This window comes from Etheostoma cragini, chromosome 4 (genome assembly GCF_013103735.1).
Source record: "Etheostoma cragini isolate CJK2018 chromosome 4, CSU_Ecrag_1.0, whole genome shotgun sequence".
Lineage (NCBI taxonomy): Eukaryota > Metazoa > Chordata > Actinopteri > Perciformes > Percidae > Etheostoma > Etheostoma cragini.
The window spans coordinates 12,999,069-13,022,156 of NC_048410.1; the positions used below are offsets into that span (position 1 = coordinate 12,999,069).

Sequence of the window (23,088 nt, forward strand, 5' to 3'; positions counted from 1 at the left end):
AACTCATTTCCTTCATGTGCCCTAGTGTGCTCTCTAATGTCTTTATCTCCACATTTGTGCCTGTCCCACCCAGAACCGGATGCATGAAAGCATGAAGCTGTTTGATTCTATTTGCAACAACAAGTGGTTCACAGAGACGTCCATCATTCTGTTCCTCAACAAGAAAGACCTGTTCGAGGAGAAGATCGCCCAAAGCCCACTGACCATCTGCTTCCCCGAGTACACCGGTACAGTCCTGACATCTCAATACGACCACAGGACACTGCCAACTGATTGAGAAAACGTTTTCAGTTTTTTAAAACCAGTAAAATATTCTGTCAATAAATCAAAAAATTTAATCTAGCTCCAGTTTGAGCATCTTATGTACTGCCAACACATTCAGGTCTCAAAGACAAGCATCTTTATCTCTGAAAATAATTAAATCCTGATGGTTAGAAGGGTCTTTGAGAATTCTAGAAATATCTCCAGAAGAACAGTTGTTAAATAACCTTCTAGATTATCAAACATTGCTGGGTAGTTGTTATTCAGAGAAACCGAGCTATTATCTGTGTGACTCAAATATAGTCATAGTAATACAAGAGAGGCAAAACCTAGGAGGTAGGGCCAAATCAGGCACAATGAATTCAACATTATGAAGAAAATGGCACTTCAAGAAACTGCTGAAACTGTCGGATCCCCTGACTCCAGCTCTCTTAATCCTCTGTGTCCCTCAGGTCCCAACAAGTACGAGGAGGCTCAGGCTTACATCCAGACCAAATTCGAGGACCTGAACAAGAAGAAGGACACCAAGGAAATCTACACCCACTTTACCTGCGCCACCGACACCAAGAACGTGCAGTTTGTGTTCGACGCTGTTACTGACGTCATCATCAAGAACAACCTGAAGGACTGTGGGCTCTTCTAAATGCATGTCATAGAACGAGTCAAGGTGAGTTCAAAGGAGAGCCTCAGGAAGGGATTCAGCTCTCTACAAAGTCAAAAATGAAGCCTGTTTGAAATCACTAATGTGTGTGTGTGTGTGCGTGTGTGTTTTATTAGATTACTTGAAGAGTTCTGATGACCATAAAGATAGAGGGGAATATACACACATCATGAATGACTGCACTGGCCATCCTGCTTTGATCTGCTTTTTATAAAGACACCTAAGAGACTGAAAGCCCGACGAGCCTCGCAGAATTTCAACGAATGCTGATCCAGTCTCTCGTATCATTAACTGTTTGGGCTATGACCACAAAAATCAACATAACATTTATTATTGTGTTGTTGTTCTTGTTTTCTTCTTCATTTTCAATTACTAGAGGAGGCAAAGGAAAATGTTTTTTTTTATATAAATGCATTCATTTTACTTTTAGAAATTCTGATGTGCAAATTCTTCAACTTTTATCACATGACGTTTATTTTTTAAGAGATGAAGCACAGGCATGGACATAAATATGATTGATAAAGGAAAGTGCTATTTTTATGTTTACATAATTTCATCATTCATATCCAAACCGTATACTTTTCTGCATGCCTCGTCATGGCAAATATTAGCTCTGTAATCTGCACAAAGTATCTAACGTTCCTAAAAAAAGATAATAAAAATGTTAAAACGTTGAAAAAAAAAAAAAAAAAAACTTCACATACAAGGGGAAATTATGGAGAGAAAAAATGTAACTGATATTCAAAGTATGTATGTACCTAACATTCTATCACTTTTTATAGTACCATTTCCATGTCTGTTGCAGTATGTTTGTGCCTTGACTTCTGTTTACAACCAATTCCTAGATATGCTTTCAGTACTATTTGACCTACTGTGCGTCTATATTTTTCTTGCATTTTCTGCCTAGCACCTATGAATATATAGTGATAATTAATGAGAGACAAAAATCTAATTCAGAAAACAGTTCACGTGTTTTGGTAAATATTAAAATGCTTTTAAAGTCCTATATGATTTAATTTAAATAAAAGTAGAGATCAGTTGATTCTTGCACACAATTTTTTTTTTCTCTGTTTTGTTACTTTAATGTTTTATGACAACATTGTTTTGAATAAGATTTGCTGGACTTAACACACATTTGTACTGTTGTTACACAAAAGTATTAGATTTCAAACATACTGTAAATAGACATGGATACTTGGGGTTTGAAATAATCATTACTTTCCCCAAAAGCGATATTTTGCTGAACAGTATCCATTGTGGCCATAAGTGACAAATAAGAGATAGTAGTAAATACAAAAACGTTTTGGAATAGTGGCACCATCATAGTCAGTCAGAAAGTCAAGAACCCAATAACGTTAGTTGAAAAGCAAATTATATCTAAAGCAAGCTAACATAGGTTACTGTTTACACACATATTTGGTATAATAATTCAGTTGTATGCAGACACATGCAAGTTAACCAAACTACAACTTCCTGCTGAAGTCTCTAAACTGGCTGACGGCACCATCTAGTGGACTGTTAACGTGCATGCACCTCGTCAAGACCAGGCTTACTTGGTAGGTTCAGCTATGTTTTGCTTTCAAGTATGCTTTTTTTTTTTTCTAACGTAGTGTCTTTTAAGTATGACTACCTAATTTGTAATTAATGTGAAATGTCATGATTAGAACATAACACTCTACACTGTTAGCGATGTAGTCGCCAAGTAAAATAAGAGTTTTTCTTTCAACGATTTAAAAAGACTTTTGTCAGATATTGTCTGGCTCAAAATAAATAGTTTTTTGTCTTTTTTTTTTTTTTTTACACTGGCTATATACGTGCTATGATATAAAGACAGGAAAAGACCATCTGAAGAGAATAATTGATGAGGACAGACCTATATTTACTTTCTGTCCATTTAGATTAGATTAGATAATACTTTACTCATCCCACAGCAGGGAAATTCCTTTGTTACAGTAGCATTTTCAACAATAAGAGCAAAAAACAAACAAGTAAACACACAAGATAAACAGGCAACAGTAGACAATGAGCAGAAGGTAGACCGAAGTAAAGTGGTCTCAACTAACGGTTTTGTAAAGTAAAGTGCGGTTGGCATAGTACAAAAAACAATACTGCAGTGTAAGTAAGATACGTTAAAATTAATTGAATGTGTAATTAAAGTAACAAAGCAAAAGTAAGTAACCATAATATGAGTTATATTCACCATTATGGTCACACATAAATAATATTGAAAAAGTAAGCACTTGTAATGGAAAAATTAAAAAACGTATTTATAAAGTCTTATTTTTATTTTATTTTTTTATCGTAAAAAAGCTTAATGACTGGCTGCCAATGCACTAAGCCATAGACTCATCTTGTCATTCTTCTCCAGAAGAGTAATGCTCATTTTGAGACCTTTGAATAAAGTAGGGAGAGGAACGATGAGTTTGGGCACATACTATTGGAATTCTTGTTAAAACACTACTGTATGCATGCATGAATGCGATTAAGGTAAGGTTGCTCAGAAACTCTGCATATTTTTGGAAGGTTTTACCACCGCTTCTTTTTCAACCAATTCAATATAACATGCCACTGGTATGCTTCAACGGGCATCTGTCTCCCAGTGAGTCAGTCTGTGAGTCACTGTGAACAGTGTTACTGATATGCTCAATGTCACCAGGACACTTTCTTTTTTTCTTCAACTTGGCTTGCAGGAAGGCCTTAACACACAGTCCACAGGAATCCACTTTTGAAAATTAACAGCAACAATCAATATTCAAGGATATACGTAGAGGCAAGACGTTAAGTACAGTATACATTTTAAAAAAATAACCAATGAAAAACTGCAGCCGATCAAGCCAGAAATAGAAACACTACCACCATCCTGCATAGAAAGAAGTGAGGGAAAACAGCACTTTATGTGATTGAGTCCAGTTTTCTCAACGCTTTTGCAGTGCTTTCGGTAGAGGGAGCTGCAGTTCTACATCTGAAAGACTCAAGCACTTCCACTCTGTCATTCAGCTTCTCAGAAACACATAACACCAGGTTTAAAATCAGTATAGCATTTCAGTTGTTGCCCACAGTAAAATAAAAGGCTCTTTTAAGTTCAATTTGGTAAGTATTTCAAAGTAAAGGTACATTTATTTTAGAGATGTCTGCCTTCTGTCAATTATAATGTAACTAGATGGCACTCGACTTGTGGTGCTCGTGCTTATGAGATGTAAACATTAAATGTCCTCATTGGCTGAGCTGTAATGTTAGCTAGCAGGATTGGTCAGCTTTAACATAATCTCCACAAGCTACCACTAGTCTCTTATTCATAAGTAACACACTCTTCTGACACGGTTGATGGCTGTGAGAAATGGTTCCTACATGAAACTGCATACAACCACATCTGTGGATTATACTATAAGTAACTGGGTCATAAGTTTTGGAAACAGCCATTTCTGTTGAGGTTTTTGTTGTTGTTTTTCGGCGCTTTGAGCACCACAAGCCGAGTCCCATCTAGATCCATTATATTCGAAAGAAGGCAGACATCTCTAACAACTCTATTTTCAACATTGGGCAACTCACAACAAAACAACCTAGATTATCTAGATTAATAAATAGCAAAACAGGTATGAAAAAATTATTTATTTTTTGATTTTGGGATGAACTTGCTCCTTGAAGTAATTAGTCAATGTTATCTGTTAATGATTCTAACCCAAAGCCAGAAATTAAAGACTTGGTGAATGACTATGACCCACAAACATAAGATTCACTGCTTTAAAACTTCATTCTGATGATGCTGTACCTGGAGCTGTACGGGTACAGCGTGTAGGGTTTGGCATCTCTCCACGTACCTACAGATGTACCCATGGCGTTAACTAAACGCAGAAGCATAAATTGGCCTTAAGGCTGAACACAACAGAACCAAATACTCATTATCTGAAAACTCTCAGCCTCAATGACCATCACCACTGCAATTTTTTATCAATCTAATGTCAAGAGAAAACATCTGACAAAACACCAGCATGATTATAAAATGAAGTATTATAAAAAAAGAAAGAAGAGTAAACTATTCATCAGGGACCTTAATGGGCATGGATTGTGTTCAAGTACCAACTCATATAATAATTATAGCCATTAGGCATTCCTGAAAGCAGGGATGCTTAGACTAGAGGGGGAACTGTGTAGAAAATTGAAATGATCACAGCTCCATTAGGAGCACTGTGCAATTATTTAATGCACAACGTAGAGAGAATGTGCTTTTAGAGTGAAGGTGGAGGCACCCTCCTTTATGTTGTATTTTTCTTTTTTATAGAAACATAATGTTGGTATAAGTGAAAGCCTGGCGTTTTTAGGATCTTGCACTTTGTCAAATGACTATTTCCAAACTCTAATGTTAGTCTGTGCTGTAGCTTGTACTATATATTGAAGTTGTAAGTGAAAAATGTAGAAGGATTAGACAGATAATAGGGAAAGGCTAACTCAGTTAAAGTGCTTAAAATCTCCCTGAAAGAGTCAAATGAGAACAGAGTGTGATACGGATGTGTTAGGGTCAAGTTGGTTAAGCAGGTTTGGACATGCCGTGAGTACCTGTATGCTAATGTTGGACTTGGCTCTGGAGACTAATCGGCACTTGAACAGCAGGCCATCAGATCTGGATTTACCCTAAACAGTAATGAACAGATGCATTCCTCTCAGATTTGCATAAACATTCATTGACTGAATAGTTTGAATAAAAGGTCAAGCTCCAAACGACTGACAGTATTACAAGCTCAGTGCCCAATTAGAGTGCAGATTATCACATTTACATTGAAGGTATTTTGTGTATGGTCTGAATCAGTGATTCACAATGAGCCACCAGCAGGACAAGGTTCTGTTTATCTACTAAAATTACAGACAGCCAAAAAAGGAGTGCAATGGTTTAGATTTTTGTTGTTGCAATGTGATCTCAAAACAATCATACAAAGAAAAATAATTCCTTAGGAATTAAAACCTATCTTGCCTGGATTTTCACAAGTTTTATTTATACGCACAAATGCATCACGAATGAGCTAAAACAATTGGTCGATTAATGGATTAGTCAATTAACACAAAATAGAGAATTGTCAGAAATCCAAAATTACAGCTTCCAAAATGTGAATATTTGATGAGTTTCTAAGTATTCTATGATAGTAAACAGAATATATTTAGACGGTTGGGAAATTGTACTGCGAACTGTGTACAAGATTACCTTTCATTTTGTTGAAATGCTCGATCAAGGAAGTAGTTGGTACATTAACAAGATAGATAATAAGTCATAAGTCATGGACACACAATTACAAAGTATTAAGCTTTAAGACACAAACAAAGTCACATGAAGGGACCACGGAAAGTAAATCCATTTTTGTAACTGTGTTATTTCACCCAATTCAACACAAACATGAAGTGAAATGAATTTGAAGTCAAAGATTTCTGATTTTTTAGGCTACTGAGCTAATTTCTATCAAATTTAGTTTAGTTCTAAACTTAATACACTCAAGTGATAAGAGTAAGAAAGGAAGACAGTATTTTTAACACAATCTTTTTTTTAAAATAGAGCTTTATTAAATTTTTTTCAAAAAACAAGTTATACACAGTAGGCTACATATCATACCAAAGATAAAAATACAAAGCAAAAATTGTGATGATTGTCAGTATTTATTATCATGTAGTGGTCTGAACGTAACATTTAGTTATTTCTTTGCATCTCTTGCACGCATGCAGCTTTGTTTAGCTGCAACCTGAGGTGGGTTTGGAAATGAGTTGTGTGAGCTTCCTGCGCTCTGATTGGCTCATTCAGACACAAGTCGCTGTAACTGGCTGCAGCGCGCGACGCTGTAAAAAGGAGGCGAGCGGGGTTGAACATTTCACTGTGCACATCTGCCTCTGTTCAAGGAGTCAGGACCGGATCCCCTCTGGTGACTCTGTAGCCCGCAACACCGTCTGAACGAACCGGGACATTTTCTTCTGTTAATGGAAGCCTACATATGATTTCCACTGGATTTCTACATTAGAAGTGAGTGTTTGTTGCGTTGCTTACTTTTTATACGTTTTTCTGATTTCTTAAAGAGTGATAATGCCTGTGGTCCTGTTTTAAAACTGGTTCCCTTTTTTTCTTGCAGGATCTGAGTTTTACAGATGAGAGGAGAAGAGATGGTGAGTTCGTTTTCTCTTTAAAATCTATTTAATAATCCCAGGCCTATAACAATTGAGGCACGTTTATTTCTTTTTCTTAATTTATTTCTGTGGTTGCAATTATTTGCTCATCTCGAGCGTAATTGAACTATATTTAAGTATAGAAGATCAGTCTTCCAACATATGGCTGAACGGTCAGTGACGCTCAGATGCCTCTATAGCGTGAAGTCATGAGTTTTTACACAAAAACAGCATTGTTGGAGTAAACCATTGATTCTGCAGCATATGGACATTTTTAACGGACATTCACTACTAGTTTTCATTAGCCTATATGATCAAATATTTAGTTTTTGTCAAATCCTGTATTGCATGCCCTGGGTTATTTGTTCCAAGACTATAAGCTTTAGGTACTTTCTCAAGTTCCTGCAATATCTCACAGTTATGATGGGGGCAGAAGGGTTTGCTGCAGGGTCACACACTTTAACGGAGTGTGTAGACTCGGAGTAGGGAAGTCATCACAGGTTCAAAGGTGGTATGATGATTAGTTAAGTTGGCTTGGGTTGGATGTGACCTCCATGGTCACATCCAACCCTGTATCCTGTGGTTCGATCACATCAGGACCTTATGTCCGTTTGAGTTTGAGAGCGAGCGGCTGATTCTGACCAATCAGCACAGTGAGTCAGAGAGGAAACAGGAGTATTATATTCCTCTCAGTGTCACTGGTGAATTTCATAAGCAGGCACGCTGCGCCCTTTAAGGGGCAGGACCCCTGTAGCTTAATGTATATATCCACAAGACGCCAGTTACTCCTTGATGTACTGCAGATGTTTTTCCTTTGCTCCTGGAGTCGTCTCAGTGTGTAGAGAGAAATAGTTGAGGTTAGACATTGGTACAGCTCTCCATGTAATAACATCTGTCTGGGTTTTCAGTTGAATCACGGCATGAGTCAATGAAAATAGGGCGTTCACTTGGTGTGGTCGAGCAAATTAACGGACAGATTTGCTTTGTGCTGAAATCTGTCTATTGAAGAGTTGTGTTCTTTGAACTATAGGTCGGCTGGCCGTCAAGATTACAATAAGAGAAATGGTGTACTTTCATAGGTAGAAACTTCCTGCAAGCAAGCCTGATCATGCCCACAAAGTCTGCAGTTACACAACTCTCATTATTAGATCCATTCTGCATCAGGTCATCAGAAAGACCAAGGCATGTTCAGTTTCCAGATTGTGCTGGCTCTATGTACTGATGTGCCATTGTGGGGGATTTTTCTGACCATCTCTCTTTTCTCCTCAGCTCTGCCTGCGTGAGTCCGGCGACTGCTTACGGGAGCAGATGCAGTACATGATGAGGTCACTGCAAGACCTGAAACAACTACGGAAAACCTGCCCTGCAGCCAGACGCCCCCTCAGCACCCAGCTCCCAGCTTTAGTGCGCCACTCTGCAGTGGCACGTGCCTGTCAGCAGCGAGCACTGCAGCGAGAGCAGCGCACGCGCTTGCGGATGTCTAACGCCAGCACGGCCAGTACGTACGACTCCGCCTGCTGCTTGTCTAGTCCTCAGGAGGAAGACGAGGACGACTCGAGCAGCCGGCTGGGCCTGGGCCTCAGGCTGGGCCTGGGCTCTCCCAGCAGTCAGAAAAGTTTGGAGTTTGATTCAGGCTACTCTGAGGCATCCTGGCAGGACGAAGGGGTGGTCCTCAGGAGGACCAGGAATGTGAGGGTGTCATCTTCGGCCTGTCTTCGTACAAACAGAACCCCAAATGGACGCATTCGACCCAAATCCACATCGGACGCTTGTCTGGAGAGGTGGACATCGTTTGAGGTCAGCGACCCAGAGGACTGGACCAACTCTTTATTGACCAGAGGACGCAACCGCCAACCTCTGGTTCTGGGCGACAACAGCTTCGCAGACCTCATACAGAACTGGATGGACTTGCCAGATTGTCCTGAACCCACTGAGGTGAAGCCACATTCAGGAAGGAGACTGGGAAGAGGTTTCTTTGTCAACATGAGGAGCAAACTGGTCGGGTTTTCTAAGAGTGTAGAGGACAGAGTAAGGATGAGATCGACAGACTCTGCTCATGTTAACAGAACTGCAAACGCTCCAAAACGTCTGTCTTGTCCAGTCGTGGCATCACAGCCCAAAGTCCCCTTTTTCCACCAGTCTCACTCAGGCATAAATGAGACGCAGACAGATTTTTACCACTTTGCGGCCCTCCTGAAATCGCGCAGCCGACAGCCCCTGATCTGCAAAGATATCATCGGATACGTCTGACATTCACGTAAAGTCGTGTTCGGACCGGACAATCCTCAGTCAATTTATTTTGAAATGACTGTTTTTTCACCTCTTATATGCTGTGACTTAGCTAATAGAAATAAAGATGTTCTCATAATTTAAACTCTATGTAGTCTTTTTTATATTTTCTCATTTTTCATTTCATTCAATGTGACACAGAATATGTGGTTTGTTGAATTCACAGAATACATCTGCTGTAGTCATCTGAATTTAATTACAGCTCATCACAGTAGACGCTGACTACTCTCTAGTGAATTAAAGGTTTTTACTGTCTAAAGCAAATAAATGTAGGTTCATTTGTTTTCATTAGTGATATAATACACTGGGTAGGCGTGATGGAGTTTGGAGATGCTCGGTTCAGTGTCATTGGTGTATAATAAAAAAGAGGAATTGAAAACATGATGAGATCTCAAATGTGTAGACGGGCATTCATTTAAGTCTAATAAGGGCATTTGAGTTTGTAAAGGTAATTTTTGAACACATTTTGAAGCAAGCTTGTTAGATTCCAAAGGACTCAGTGTTCTAAAAAAACAGTTCTTTTCTAACTCAACAAAAAGTAGAATATTTTGAACAAGGCAACGTAGCTATTTACAGGCCAGAAACAGAGGCTGTATCAACACAGTGCTGTGTGCCTGATGAGGTAATTCCCCATGTGTCCACTCAGAAAGAGCTAAAGAAAAGGCAAAGCAGCTGTTTGCAGATGGAGCTGAAGTTTACTCTCCCCTTTGCTCTATGAAGCATAACGTCTCACTAACAGCCTCCCGCTTCATTTAACTTGGTCTCTGCTCTTATTGCGGTCAAGCCTCAAAGATTGTACCAACTCATCCACACACATTGGTTAATGGTACTATTAGTTCTGGTCTCACTGAGAAGAGTAACAAAAACACTAACGCAAAGAGTGACATATTAGATAAGCTAATGATCACTTCACCTTTGCCTTTACATATTAATTTTGTTCGTGAATTCAGATGAGAAATAGCATCAGACATTATAAAGATAAAGAATTTTCCCATGCTCCCTGCTTCACCCAGCCTAACCAATCATGTCTGATATCGAGGACATGGGAGGTTACAGAAGAGAGATGGTACTTAGTGGTTGTTGTTCGTCTTGGCCTGTTTATCTAGGTCTCCTGGTGGTATGTCACAGCGTTGAGCGCTTAGCCGGGATATAGTGAACTGTTATCAGGACACATCAAATAACATTCACACTGCAGTGGGACTTTGTAAAAGTGTGTGACAACCGATGATGAAAAAACTACACAAATTGTGCTAAGTGAACTTGAAACAAATACTCTGTGTTCACTTCTGTGATTTTTCTGGCTCTACTGGTTATCTTTCTTTTTTCAGCACACGCTGGTTCCCAGTGGTCTGCAGCTGTTTAAGTGCATCAATACATCACCTTCCCCATCTGACTGAAACTTATTCAGGGAAAGGGGATGAGAGGAGAAGAGAGAAGAAGCAATGGATCCAAGCCATTACTCATTTCTACCACACATAGTCTCCAGATCGTGGTCTGTAAACAGGAGCTCCTGTCATGTGTGGCGAGTAGTAGATGTAAAGCGTGTAAGTAGTAAGTATGGCCTATGATCTCACTTTTCTTATGGCCGGGTGCCTGCCTCAGTGCTGACCTCTGCTACTTGTCCTTATTTCTCTGACCACCATTTTAAGGATCATTTCTCATTTATCAGGTATGTGGACATGCGCTATGTTTGATGGCATAGCTGTGGTCTACCTAAATGCCTAATATTTAAAATGCAAATTCACCTGTTAAAAACCCAGCTATAATTGTGTAAATAATGGCAATCAGTCAGCATTTACGACTGCATGAGTTAGCATTCACACCAAATCAGGCGCTAAGCGCAGTGTTGTGCGCAGTGTGGTATTGTAACTTACTATAAATAGCCCATTGGTGCCTTCTTTGTGTTCCCTATGGTGCTAGCATTTTGCCAAGCTGTTATTGTACCGGGTCATACATGTGAGTGAGTCTCGACAGATAGAAGAAACACATTTACTTTAAATGACCAATTTCAGTAACCAGTGGGTTAAAAACTGGTGCACAAGACCAAATTGAGACTACACATTAAACTTAATGTTACACTCCATTGTGTTTTGTCTGATCGCTGGTAAGTTATGAGATTGGCCACGCAGTGTGACGTTGGGTTGGAATTTCTCTAAAAGTTGATTTAGTTACAGCTATTCAATTCAGGGCTGCTGCATTTTTGCATATATGCATTCCCCACCGCCACACTGGCCACATTCAAATGAATGGGATGACTGGTGTTTTCACTGCAATGCCTGATTTGGTGTGTATGCAGCCCTATCCTGTGATTTCTTAATAGATCTTACGTAAACAACCATAAGAGGAATACTTTTAAGCAGCACATAGTTAGCTCAATTTAGACTCAAAACTTACTACTTTTTATACGTAATAGGTCATTAAAAATTGACATAACATATTTATATATATTTAGTCTGTAACTGTTTCATGCAGAGGCAGGGCGTGTTTCCTCCACCTGCAACTGCAGTTCATAATGCAAGTTGACCCCGACTACATGTTCACATTTGAAAGACGCAGACGAATGCAGGACAATAACGGACTCTTCTTTAGCGACTCGAACACTGGGAACCCAAAGACTGGACCCGGACTCAAACTCAGATAATGGTGACTGAATGGGACTCCACAGTTGGTACCTCGATGACAACACTGCCACCAGCACAGACAAATAAAATGATTTACCTTACCCTTTATGATTACCTTAATAAAGGGTGAACAATGGTTGCCACCCACAGTTTGATTAGAGCAAGTGAGGCTAGACCAGATTTTATTACCAGATGCCATACACACAAGATGATCTAAAGCAGATTTGATGAGGCACCATACAGGGTGGCCCAGTTGAATGTAGCGGCCACACAACAGATCTCCTGTTAATTACTGTAAGCAGATTTTTTTTACCTGGTCCTCACTGATAGTCCTGGGTACCACTAAGCCTGAACCCATCCTCATTAATCCCTCACTCCCATCACCCATGCTGTTATTATCTCTTGAGTAAATAGAATGAGAAGATGGGCCAGGTGTTTAAGTTTGGAAAATTCCTCATCCGTGTTATTCGTGTGTTGATAGAAACAATCTCTAATTAGAGGTGTACTTGTCATATAAAGGCATATTCAGGATTGTTGCACAATTTATCTCACTTGACAGTTGCAGACATCATCTAAGTGGACTTTAAATATACTGTCCTGAACTCAGCCTGCAAGATAGTGGAAGCAGATGTTTGTGCTGCTGAGTACAGTTGTAACTTGTGGTTTTATTTTTATTTTGTTAAGAAGGGAGTTACTGTTTTTTGTTTCTTTGGCTTTGACAGCAGGGGGCTGCTGACTCTGATCACGTAGATCTGCAACAGCCTACTTTTAAAAACACTTTTACTGGAAAATTTGTTGTAAATAACACGATGTGCACATTTAGCTGGCAACAACTTGGCAGGATGTGATGCATTCAGAGAAAGCAGGATTCCATTTGAGAGATGGGAAACTGCAGGAGTGGGTGAGGAAAACCATGGCTGAAAAATTGCTAAAGCTGAGATATCGGCCGAGCGATAAGAAAAAATGAACACATATGATTTACTTTTTTGTATCTTTCCAGTAAACTAATATGCCAAGATCCTTACGTAACTCAGTTACAGGGAAAGCAAAATAGGATATTAAGTTGTGTCCTTTAGGGAACAGGGGGGTTACATTGTGTAATGATATTAAGGATAGGCTTTATCAAACAAAACTTCTTGTGTTGGATAAATGCCCAGCAGTGTTTGACCTCCATATCTGTCACATAACCAAACAACGACCAAAAGCTGCATGGCTAGAAAAATGCTTTATCGCAGAGAGAGAGCTAGAGAATCAACTTATCACCTCGTGTTACTGAAGAGGGACTCCTCTCATGACTGCTGAGACACACACACAAAGACTTCTCATATCAACCCATCAGCTAGCAGAGAGTGGGACAGGAAGTGAAGTGAGGGGGGTGTTTCGCCTTGAGTCTGACAAAGAATTAATGTGATTAATGTTCTTTTTTGTTTTCTTTCCTTCTCTTTTTGGCTACGAAATGGCTTTGTTAAATACCCCCGCTACACCCTGGCCAGAATTTAAAAAAACATTTCCAGATTCATACATTTACTGTTTGCATTCTCACATATTAATAATATGCAGTACACCAACAACTGACCCCTGTAGTAGAATTAAAGCATTAGAGTGCTTGAGTTTGAAATTCTCGATAGTTATTTCATTAATCTTAAGGATAATGACGTTTCAAAATAAAATAAAAATAAAACAATTGTTTTTCTAGGTCCTCATCAATGTACATTTCCATTATGTTATATATACATATATACAGTATATCATTGGAACATGCTCCTTGTTGTGACCAGATAAGATTTGAACCAGGGGAATCTGGCAATCGTCACAAAAGCTTTATTAAGAAACCACACAGCTGCTTTCTTCTTCTGCTTAAGCCAAATCAGACTGCAAGGTTCATGGGAATCATAACAGACGAGATGACACAGGGCAAAATATCCCAGAGGACTTTGCTTTGGTTCTCATGGCCAAACATGGCCTCTTAGGTTCAACCTTACTTCCTCTGTTCAGTACAACGAACATTGGGACAGCTTTACAAGCAAACCCACAATACCATAGCATAAATAAAACTGCCCTGTTGGAGGCCAAAATAACAGAGTGTGTGCTCATGTCATTAATGACAAGCACAAAACAAGATCAGTGAACACTCATTTTATGAAATGTTCCAACAAAAGAACAAAAGGTTTTCATCAACATTAAACCTTTGCTGATACAGTAATCGTATTGGCTTTATGCAAAATCAGCATGGTTTCTGCATTGGTTTCTTCACTGCAGAGCCAATGTTTACAATCCATATAGACATTTAATTCACCATGTGCATGATTTCATTGGGTTAGGTTTTTCATTCTCTGCTGTCTTGCAGATTTGTTGAGCTTGAATAAATAACCACCTCTGGAATGTAGTTCTATTCTTTGCCATCTATTATTACTGTGAATTCGCTGCATCTGCATGTGAGTTGGGACCTGCTTGAGCTTGTGTCGTGTCACATCCCAGTTCTCTTACATTTGGCTCAGTCAGTGCCACGGCTGTGAGGCCTCTGCAGAGCCTGCAGCCATCATGTTCACAAAGTGGAGCCTGCAGCCTGCTGCCAATGTGAAGTCGCTCTGCCTTGGAAAAACATCGAAAAACACCACAGTAAAGAGAACGGAAAAAACATTAGCTTCTCTGGAGACAATTAATGATTTTTCTATTTCTTGCAGAGGCTTGTGTTTCAGCACTCCCATTAAGCAGCAGTTTCCCCCCTCTTTGTCTGAAAAAAAGATAAAGCCCGAGGAAAAGGAAATTATTTGTAAAAATAGCACAGAGACTCATGTTACATGTGGTTTACACAGATGAAGATTCAACTTTTTCATACCACAGCTCTCTTTTGCTTTGCAGAGCTAAAACTGGAATCATTTGATAAAGGCTACAATCAACACCACATAATGCTTTCCAAACAAAACCTGTGGATGATACCAAAGCCACATATGGGGACAAACTCTTCACATTACTTTTTGTGAAAGAGTATGTGGACATTATTCAGAGTCCATTCAAAACCACATGGCCCAGTGTGTGTTTATAGACACACAGGCAAGACATTGCTTCCAACAGCCTGGCTAAGTCAAACACACACTTTCACTGCCAAACACAAATAGTCACACTCTCACACTCTCAAACATCACCACATTGTTTACCTTTATGCAGTAGAAACAGAAGGTAGCAGACAATAAACCAGAATTCACCAGGAGGTGAAGATGCTGTTTTTCCAAATGCTCATAAGAACACATACACACACTCCAACACACACACACACACACACACACACACACACACACGCACACACACACACACATTCCCCCCATGTCTTCGGATAATGGGGCCTTTTTTAACCCAAAGGACCCAGCATGTGATCTTCCTAAAAACTGCTTTGGGCATTTAATAAATGTTATCTTTTTTCCGTCATTCTTGGCTGAAAGTTAGTCATGTGACTGACATTCAAAGCACGGAGGAAGTTATGGAACCTCTGTTTTGCCCAATATTGTAGACACAGGAAGCATCAGAGACTTCAGCAGTGTGGAAGAAAGTGGGCTTGCCTGGAATACATAGTCGGATGAACTCAAGGTGTGGAGAGATAAGAGAAGGTAAAGAGAGGAGACATAAATCATGCACCATGAGGAGGAGCGGGAAGGGAAGGAGCCAATGCTGACGAGGAACAAAATTCCAGAAGAGATGAATGAAAAAGCACAGTTTAGGATGTGAGTGAATGAGGAGAGTCTGGGTGGGAAAGCAGTAATCAGAATGACAAGCCTACTAGCTGCTCTGTTGCACAACTGTTAATTCTGGTGATCAGGAAACCGAGGTCAGTAAAGTGACCTTGATAAGTTGTCTTCCTGTGGTGCTCCACAGCATGGTTGTGCCACTAACCATGTGATGGGAGCGATCCCATCACAGCTCCAGAAAGAAACCCTTTGCTAGACGTCCCCACAATAGAGTCCTTCTTCAGTTTAAGATGGACTGCACTGAGGGGACAGACAGAAAGCAGACATTGTGTGGTCTCAAAGTCTCCCGCTTACTCCAACTCTTTTTTCTTTGACATTTTCACTTCCTGTCTGACATCCTCCTCCGTCTCATCTTCTCAATCGTATGATGTCCTTTCAATTCACTGCCATAAAAACAATGAACTGTTTGCATCTTAACTTTGTCCCATCAGAGCAGACCCCTGCAGGTATTTGTTAATGAAGATGCGCTATTTGTTTGTGCAAACTTTGCTTTACTGTGCTGTAGAAACAGTCATTCACGGCGGTTATGCTCTCAAGCTGTGTTTGGATATGGATCATTTGTTATGACGGTGAACTTGTTTAGTGACCTATTGTCCTGATATATGCCAGAGCAGGCTGAGTGTAAATAGAAATGTTGAGAAAAAAAAGAGTAAATTTCCATGGAGGCCGTGCAGTACCACAAATTATGATCACAATGATACCCCACAGGTTTTTTTGTTTACGTTTTCAGAGAGTTAATTCTAATGTGCTGGAGTAAGGACAGACTGCACCGTGTCTCCAAATACAAACCATACTGTTGGTCCACTTGGACCAGTTTAACCAACATTGTTTTTAATGTAGAAATCTCTTGTAAAAACTGATGCAGTGCATGAAGTCAGGGATTAACTTCATTGATTTCTTTTGAAACTGCTCCACCCCGTACAGCAAACCTTCAATAAGTGGAGGAGCGGGCATCTAACACAGAGCAAACGTTTAAATGCCATATAAAAGTAGCCACAGTTCAAATCATGTGTCATTAGCTGGGTTCATCGTGGGCATGAGGGCATGCCGTCTTCTAGATAAAGAGAGGGTCAGAGAGTGAAGTTGTTATATGCTCTTGTGAAAGGCCCGATGCCTCCATCCTCAGCCAAATTTACTGACAATATTATTATTTGGATGGGGTAAACAGGTGAAAATGTGGGAAATTAACAATGTGATGTATTTCTTCACATATTGATTAAAATCTTCTCACATAACCTTTTTCTCTTTGGCCCAAAACTTTCCAAAAGGGAACTTTCACTCTGACATTTACGTGTCATTGCCTTGGGTATGTACTATTCTAGATTCAATTGGCTGCCAACAGAGATGTTTTTAGCTAATGTAACAGATATGGGCTACCAAATCTCCAAGTTTTTTAGGCTCCCGCCTGGCAGAGAGGCACGTCCTTCTCGTGGCCCCTGTGTCCACATACGGCCCAGGGGAGGTGGGCTGCAGGCACCAGATGGCCGACTGTCGCACCTGGACTACTGTTGATTTTAAACAAAGATGTCAGCCTTAATGGACACCGCATGACTGAGTGACCACCTTAGTACCACTGATGGAGTCAAATATTATGCTTAGAGTTTTTAATTCAACCCATTTCACCTCTCACTCCCTCTCAGTTGATACACTGCACACACTGACCTGTTCCAATAGTTTTTGGTCCATTTAAATTGACTGAATTGATCGCAGTGAAGATAACAATAAGTTAGTGGTGCTCAAGCATTTACAGTACACTTTGAAATCTGTGATAATTTTAACAAGAAAAAAACATCATAGCAATGAACTGCTGAGGTATCACTGCTTGGACTTTAAGGCTGCAAATGATGATTTCATTCATTGACTAATCTATCAATTTTTTTTCTGCAATAACTGATTAGATGTTTAATTCGCAAAATGTCAAAAAATTCAGTCCTTGTTTTGTCCAACCAACAGTCCAAAATCCAAGAAGGGGTAATTTCAACAATAAAGTGCATATCACAGCTTTAAAAGATTTGTTACTTATCAAAATTGTTGTTTTAACATGATGTGCATCCAATATTCTTTTAACACAGTTTGAATAACCCACGTGAAATCTTTTGGATAATTATATTCTTGACAAACTTTAGCTTTTGATATGACAGGCACAAATACAAGTCAGAGTGAAACCTTAAACAATTGTCAACAACCAGTTTCACACTTTCAAACCAGAATTTCAAGCCTTAACGTATCCTTTGACATTGGTCTTGATCAGTTTGTTGAGTCAACGGTGCACGAGAAAGGGAGACTGGTTGGGTGACATCACAAAAACAATGTTTTAACTGTGTTGATTAGTCATTATGGGCTGGATCGGTTAGTGTAAGTGATCGATTATAGTTTTGGTTTCTATGTGGACTCTTCCACTGATCACTTACTCACTTACCTTACATCAGTTATTTTATTGAGAGTCCCACTTTTGTGTAAGAAGGCAGACGGACAGTAGTAGCTACTGTTGTTTGACCCTCTGATTGGTCTCATCTGACAAGAACTGATCAGCAAACGTCCCTTTCACATCTAGTCACAAGGCTAGACTTGTTGACATACAAAAACACACACACACACACACACACATAGACACACACATGATTGTGGTAATGCTTGGGAGGACAGCACAACACAATCCCAACATCAAAAGGATGATATACAGTTTTTCTGGAAATGTCAGGAGAGAAATTTGCCAATGGTTATAGCAACTAGAGCAGGTCACAGTTTAGTTGTAATTTGGTCACCCTCCAGTCAGTCACTAGATGGAATAAAACCTGCAGGGGTTGGCTGTCAAATCTTTCTGGATCTGCGTTGGCCTTGAGGCCTCTCTAACATTGCCACAGCAGATCAGTCAGTTTTAAAAATAACCTGCTGTCCCTCCTCTACCTGCTGCCACGCCTTCTGTCGCTTAACGAGGATGTGAATGGCAGGATAACAGAAGATTGGATTTGGATGATGAGTCAGGGAACGGGATGGATCACTTTTTCACCCTAGGCAGAGCAATGTGGAAACTCCGATCAAACTCAAGACCGGCTGAACCAGCTCCCTCACGAGAGGAAAAGGCAAGCAGGATGCAACGTGGGTAAAATACTAACAGTGTTACCATCACTCATGCATGCCCGTTGACAGTTGAACAGATTTTTCCAGTTATGCTCTATGGCAATGCTGGTCAGTCCATTTTAGTGCAGACTGAATTGTCTCAATAACGTTTGGATGGATTGCCATTTGGTACATACATTCGTGGTTCCCAGTGGAAGCGCTATATAAGATCAATCTGTAATTTATATTTACATTTCATGATATCGTATATCCCTGTTGTGTCCGTTATAGGGCCACCAGCAGGTTGTTTCTAAACATTTATCCAGTGATAGCTGTAATATTTTCCTATAGTCTTAAAAATAGATATGCAGCAGTGGAATTTTAAACCAAAAATTGTTCAATAGCTGGTCTTTAATAGCAGGATATTGCAATGAAATGGAAGAAACAAAAACAAGTACTCAGTTATTAAGCTACCTGTTATGATACATTTACACCACTTAATTTACGATATTTTGGAAATATTAACTGCTTTGCACTTTTACACCAGAGTACCTAAATTAATCAATATCTCCCTAAAATGCTGTGCTAATATAATACTGTGTAAAAAAAAGTGCTATTTTGGTTAGTGGAGCTAGGGGATTAATTGACTATATCATATATATAAAGGTAAGTCATGAAGAGTCATAATGAGCAAAAAACACTGAACATTTTTTGGTCCCGGCCTCCTACTGTAATTTTGAATTAGAAATAGAAGTAACAAGGCTATTTTTAAAATGTAATGAGTAGAAGTAAAAAGTCTGCTGTAAAATAATTACTCCAGTAAAGTATAGATACCTAAAAGTTCTACTTAATGAGGTTACAAAGTATTTGTACTTTCTCACTTGACACCTCTGCTTGAGCATGTGGTCTATGACGCTCAGACACAACACAAGCAATAATCTTGTGATGTTGATCAATTCATGACCGTTGCAGCAGTGACCCTCACGGCACCACGGCGTCTGCGTAGCTGCAGGGCCAAACAGTACAGCAGCTTTTACATTTGACATTACAGACTGACCACTGTGTTGCTAATTACTCGCCAGCTGAGCTCTGTCACCTCTGTGTCCCCTTGTGACTTACCACACACCCACCACACAGCCATCAACCCTCCCCCAAACACAGTGCCTGACAAAGGGAAAGTCTTTGACTTGAGATGAGAACTAAAACTGTGACTCAGACCCGAGGATGATCATATGTGCAGGAAAACATTTTTTGCTTTTCATATTCTAAGACACTGCATATGAAGATCATCAGCTGGCACTACATATATGATGATCTAATCCTCTACTGGGGTCTATTCAACTCAAATAGCATCCTTCATTCACCCCTGCATTATCTTATCAGCATTGTTGATCATATAAATACTGTGTGATCTAGTCAGGAGTTGATTTCTGTTCCATTTTTGTTATCTGAGCTGTCTTTTCACCTTCTGCATTTGAATAGAAATACATACATCAGTCTAATTAGAGCAAATAAACCGCAGATAATACTTATGTTGACACAGTGAAGTCAAGCAGTGCTCCTGGCTGGACTTCAGCAATGTTTCATTTTGCAAGGCTGAGTAATGCATGTTGCTTGTTTAGATCAAATCCACAGGCTCAGTTGCAATTAACATCCACATTCCTACTGAATGGTAAACCTCGCAGCCATGCTTCATTTCATGTTTTTACAGCAAATTCAGCTGAATTAGGCCAGGAATGGAAAGGGAGGTATAGCTACTCCTGCAAGTTTATCACGGTACAGTGGCGGACCCAAATGACCGACTCAGACAGGTGATAAAAGGTAATTACTTTCATTGTCCAAAGAACAATGCAGGCGACAGTAAAGCAGGAAGAGGCAGTCATCGTCGTCAAAAAGCAGGCAGAAGTCCAATAACACTCAGGTAGGCAAAAATACAAAAGAAGAAGGCAAGAATAATACACAGGAAACAGGCTTGAGTCCCAAAACACCAGGGAAGAATGCCATAGGGACAACTACAATCTGGCAGAGGTGAAGTGGGAATGGAGAGTATTTCAGTGCTGGGATGAGGGAAAGCTGAAAACAAACAGGTGAATGAAATTAGGGGCGGAGATGATAATCTAGTGGGCGGGAAAGCAGACAAAGGCAGGAAGACGAGTGACCAAGGATGTAATGAAACAGTGGATTTCAAAACAAAACAGGAAGTAGATAAACAAATAGAAAACAGGAAACACACTACAACCATGACAAATGTGGCATTAACATCTGTGTTTAATAAAGAAAAGAATAGTGCAACATTCAGTGAAATATGCAAATAACTTTCTTGCAGAGAGTTACATGATAAACCATACAGGTAGCAGCTGGTTAGCTTAGCATAGCACAAACAAGATATAACATAATAAGGTGCTGCATTATATTCTTCCTATTTCCAGTCTTTATGCAAAGCTATGCTAACCTGCTGCTGGCTGAAGCTCCATAGTTGGAGAACAATAAAAGTCTTTCCCAAAATAGAACTATTCCTTCAAGAGCAAGGTTGCTCACTATCAAAAACTAAATTCACCTCAAACCTGCAGAGCCTGTTGTGAAAGTGTGCAATGCAATGTGTTCTTTTGTACTTGTTAACTGTCACGGCTAGTTTTGTTGTTTTGTCTCAAGCACATGTTGGATCCGCTGAGTCTGTCACACTCTGCCTCCAACCACAGCTGCAAAACCCAAAGGTGTTGATTAAGAATGATCTTATTATGAGGATTTCAACTTGTGAATTGTTGTAAGTATCAAAGGTCTAGTCATCAGTGTTATTTTCTGGGGGTTTTAAAACGGAAAATCACAATCAGCCTTTACCAAAAAGCAGCGATGTATGATGCAGAAACCTATGTCAGCTCACATGAGGAAAGGGCAATGGTAAACTGCAATTAGACGTTAAAACATACGTACATTCTTATAAAAATAGTGGACTCTCCCATTACATCAGCAACATTACACATTTCTCTCAAAGAGGGTTTCATTTCCAGAGTAGGTTCAAAATCCATTTCTTTTTAATCTAAATCCCATGAAACAAAGAGTCATGGAGTCAGAGATGATGCTGCTTGTTTACTGCTGTGCACCACTTCCTCCATTAGGCAAATGAGAAACCATGCTACCGTCACAAGTATAAATGAACATCATCTACAGTCTGAACTGCTTCCTTTGATTAGAGACTAATGTCATTATCACACAGGCATCTGGAAAAGCCTTCTTCTTCTATCAGACTAAAGAGGTGAACACTGCATGTCTTTGTGTACAGCTGTTTTTCTCCTCTTAATAGGGTTGATGTCATCACATTAGCCCCCCAACCCTGCAGCCTCTGTAGCCCAGCAGGCAGCGGCGGGGTGGCAATCCTAAAGCCCAGACTCCGAAGAGAGCTTTCATCAGACCACACCAGACTCTGCACACTGGCTTTCTCACAGTCTCTCTCTCTCTCTCTCTCTCTCTCTCTTTATCTTTCTCTGTTTCTTTCCTCTGAACCCAGGGGACTCTCTCTCACCCATAACCAACACAGAGTCTCCCACAGAACGTCACACAACCACCAAAATAACTACAAAATAAGCTGTGAATACCACATTCGGACAACTAAGTTATGGGTGAAATGCATGTTGTATGCAATACTTTTCCTTACACTGTTCGGTTGAGGAGTGAGGACATTACCCTCCCAGTTCATCATATTTTTAGGTCTCCTTAAAATATAATGCAGTTCAAAATTTGTTGACAGACGTTTGACTCTGTTAAGTTCTTGGATACTATTTTTTTCCCTTTACCTTTAGTCAGTTCATTCAGTTTTGCTAAGTATGCCACCTCAGTGTGTAATGTGACTTATTATACGTATTATAAGTCAAGATCCAACAGGGTATAACAAACATGAGTTATTTTCGTTATTTTAATTTACCTGTACAGTACTTTGACAACATGATGATCTTTCTGTAATAACATATTTTAACACCCTTCTTACTGCCCTCCTAATATTTAAACCCTGTAACTTTAGTGTTTTTCAGAGTGACAATAATAGCAATATGTATTCCTTGAAGTAATAATGGTAATGTGAAAAAAAGGAATAATTTCAGGCAACTCATTCATTTTGAAGAATGACGAACACTTGCATAAAGCATTGATGTCTTAACACCAGATCTATCGGTTTATAACATACTGTATATATTCTTCTTTTAATGGGGGCTGTGGTTGTTTTAAAATTAAAACCATCACAGGAATGTGTTATACTGGACAGATCCTTTCATTTGAGTGCTTTATGTTGGCCGGTGACATCAAAACCTTATCCACAAGCCCA

General features: G+C 39.6%; 2 protein-coding genes across 4 annotated transcripts in view; both read left to right on the forward strand.

The window, feature by feature from the left end:
- The window catches only part of LOC117944074 (guanine nucleotide-binding protein G(i) subunit alpha-2-like), a 54,420-nt gene extending 52,456 nt beyond the window's left edge, over positions 1-1,964 (forward strand). The window contains exons 7-9 of one of the 2 annotated variants that reach the window (XM_034870608.1): positions 74-227; positions 714-928; positions 1,139-1,964. In XM_034870608.1, the coding sequence (XP_034726499.1) occupies positions 74-227; positions 714-904 (345 nt within the window). In that variant the 3' untranslated portion in view covers positions 905-928; positions 1,139-1,964. Of the gene's footprint in view, positions 1-73; positions 228-713; positions 929-1,038 lie in introns of both variants that reach the window. The other variant, XM_034870607.1, reaches the window with a different exon arrangement.
- A 4,738-nt stretch (positions 1,965-6,702) lies between these two features.
- On the forward strand, positions 6,703-9,434 carry LOC117943926 (PAK4-inhibitor inka1-like). Of its 2 annotated transcripts, XM_034870364.1 has the most exons (3): positions 6,703-6,920; positions 7,027-7,060; positions 8,330-9,434. In XM_034870364.1, exons 2-3 carry the CDS (start codon positions 7,043-7,045, stop codon positions 9,308-9,310), a joined length of 999 nt encoding a protein of 332 aa, XP_034726255.1. In that variant the 5' UTR covers positions 6,703-6,920; positions 7,027-7,042; the 3' UTR covers positions 9,311-9,434. The 2 variants fall into 2 exon arrangements, with proteins under 2 accessions (XP_034726255.1, XP_034726256.1); XM_034870365.1 differs by lacking the exons at positions 6,703-6,920; positions 7,027-7,060 and adding an exon at positions 7,682-7,917.
- The last annotated feature ends 13,654 nt before the right edge of the window (positions 9,435-23,088 follow it).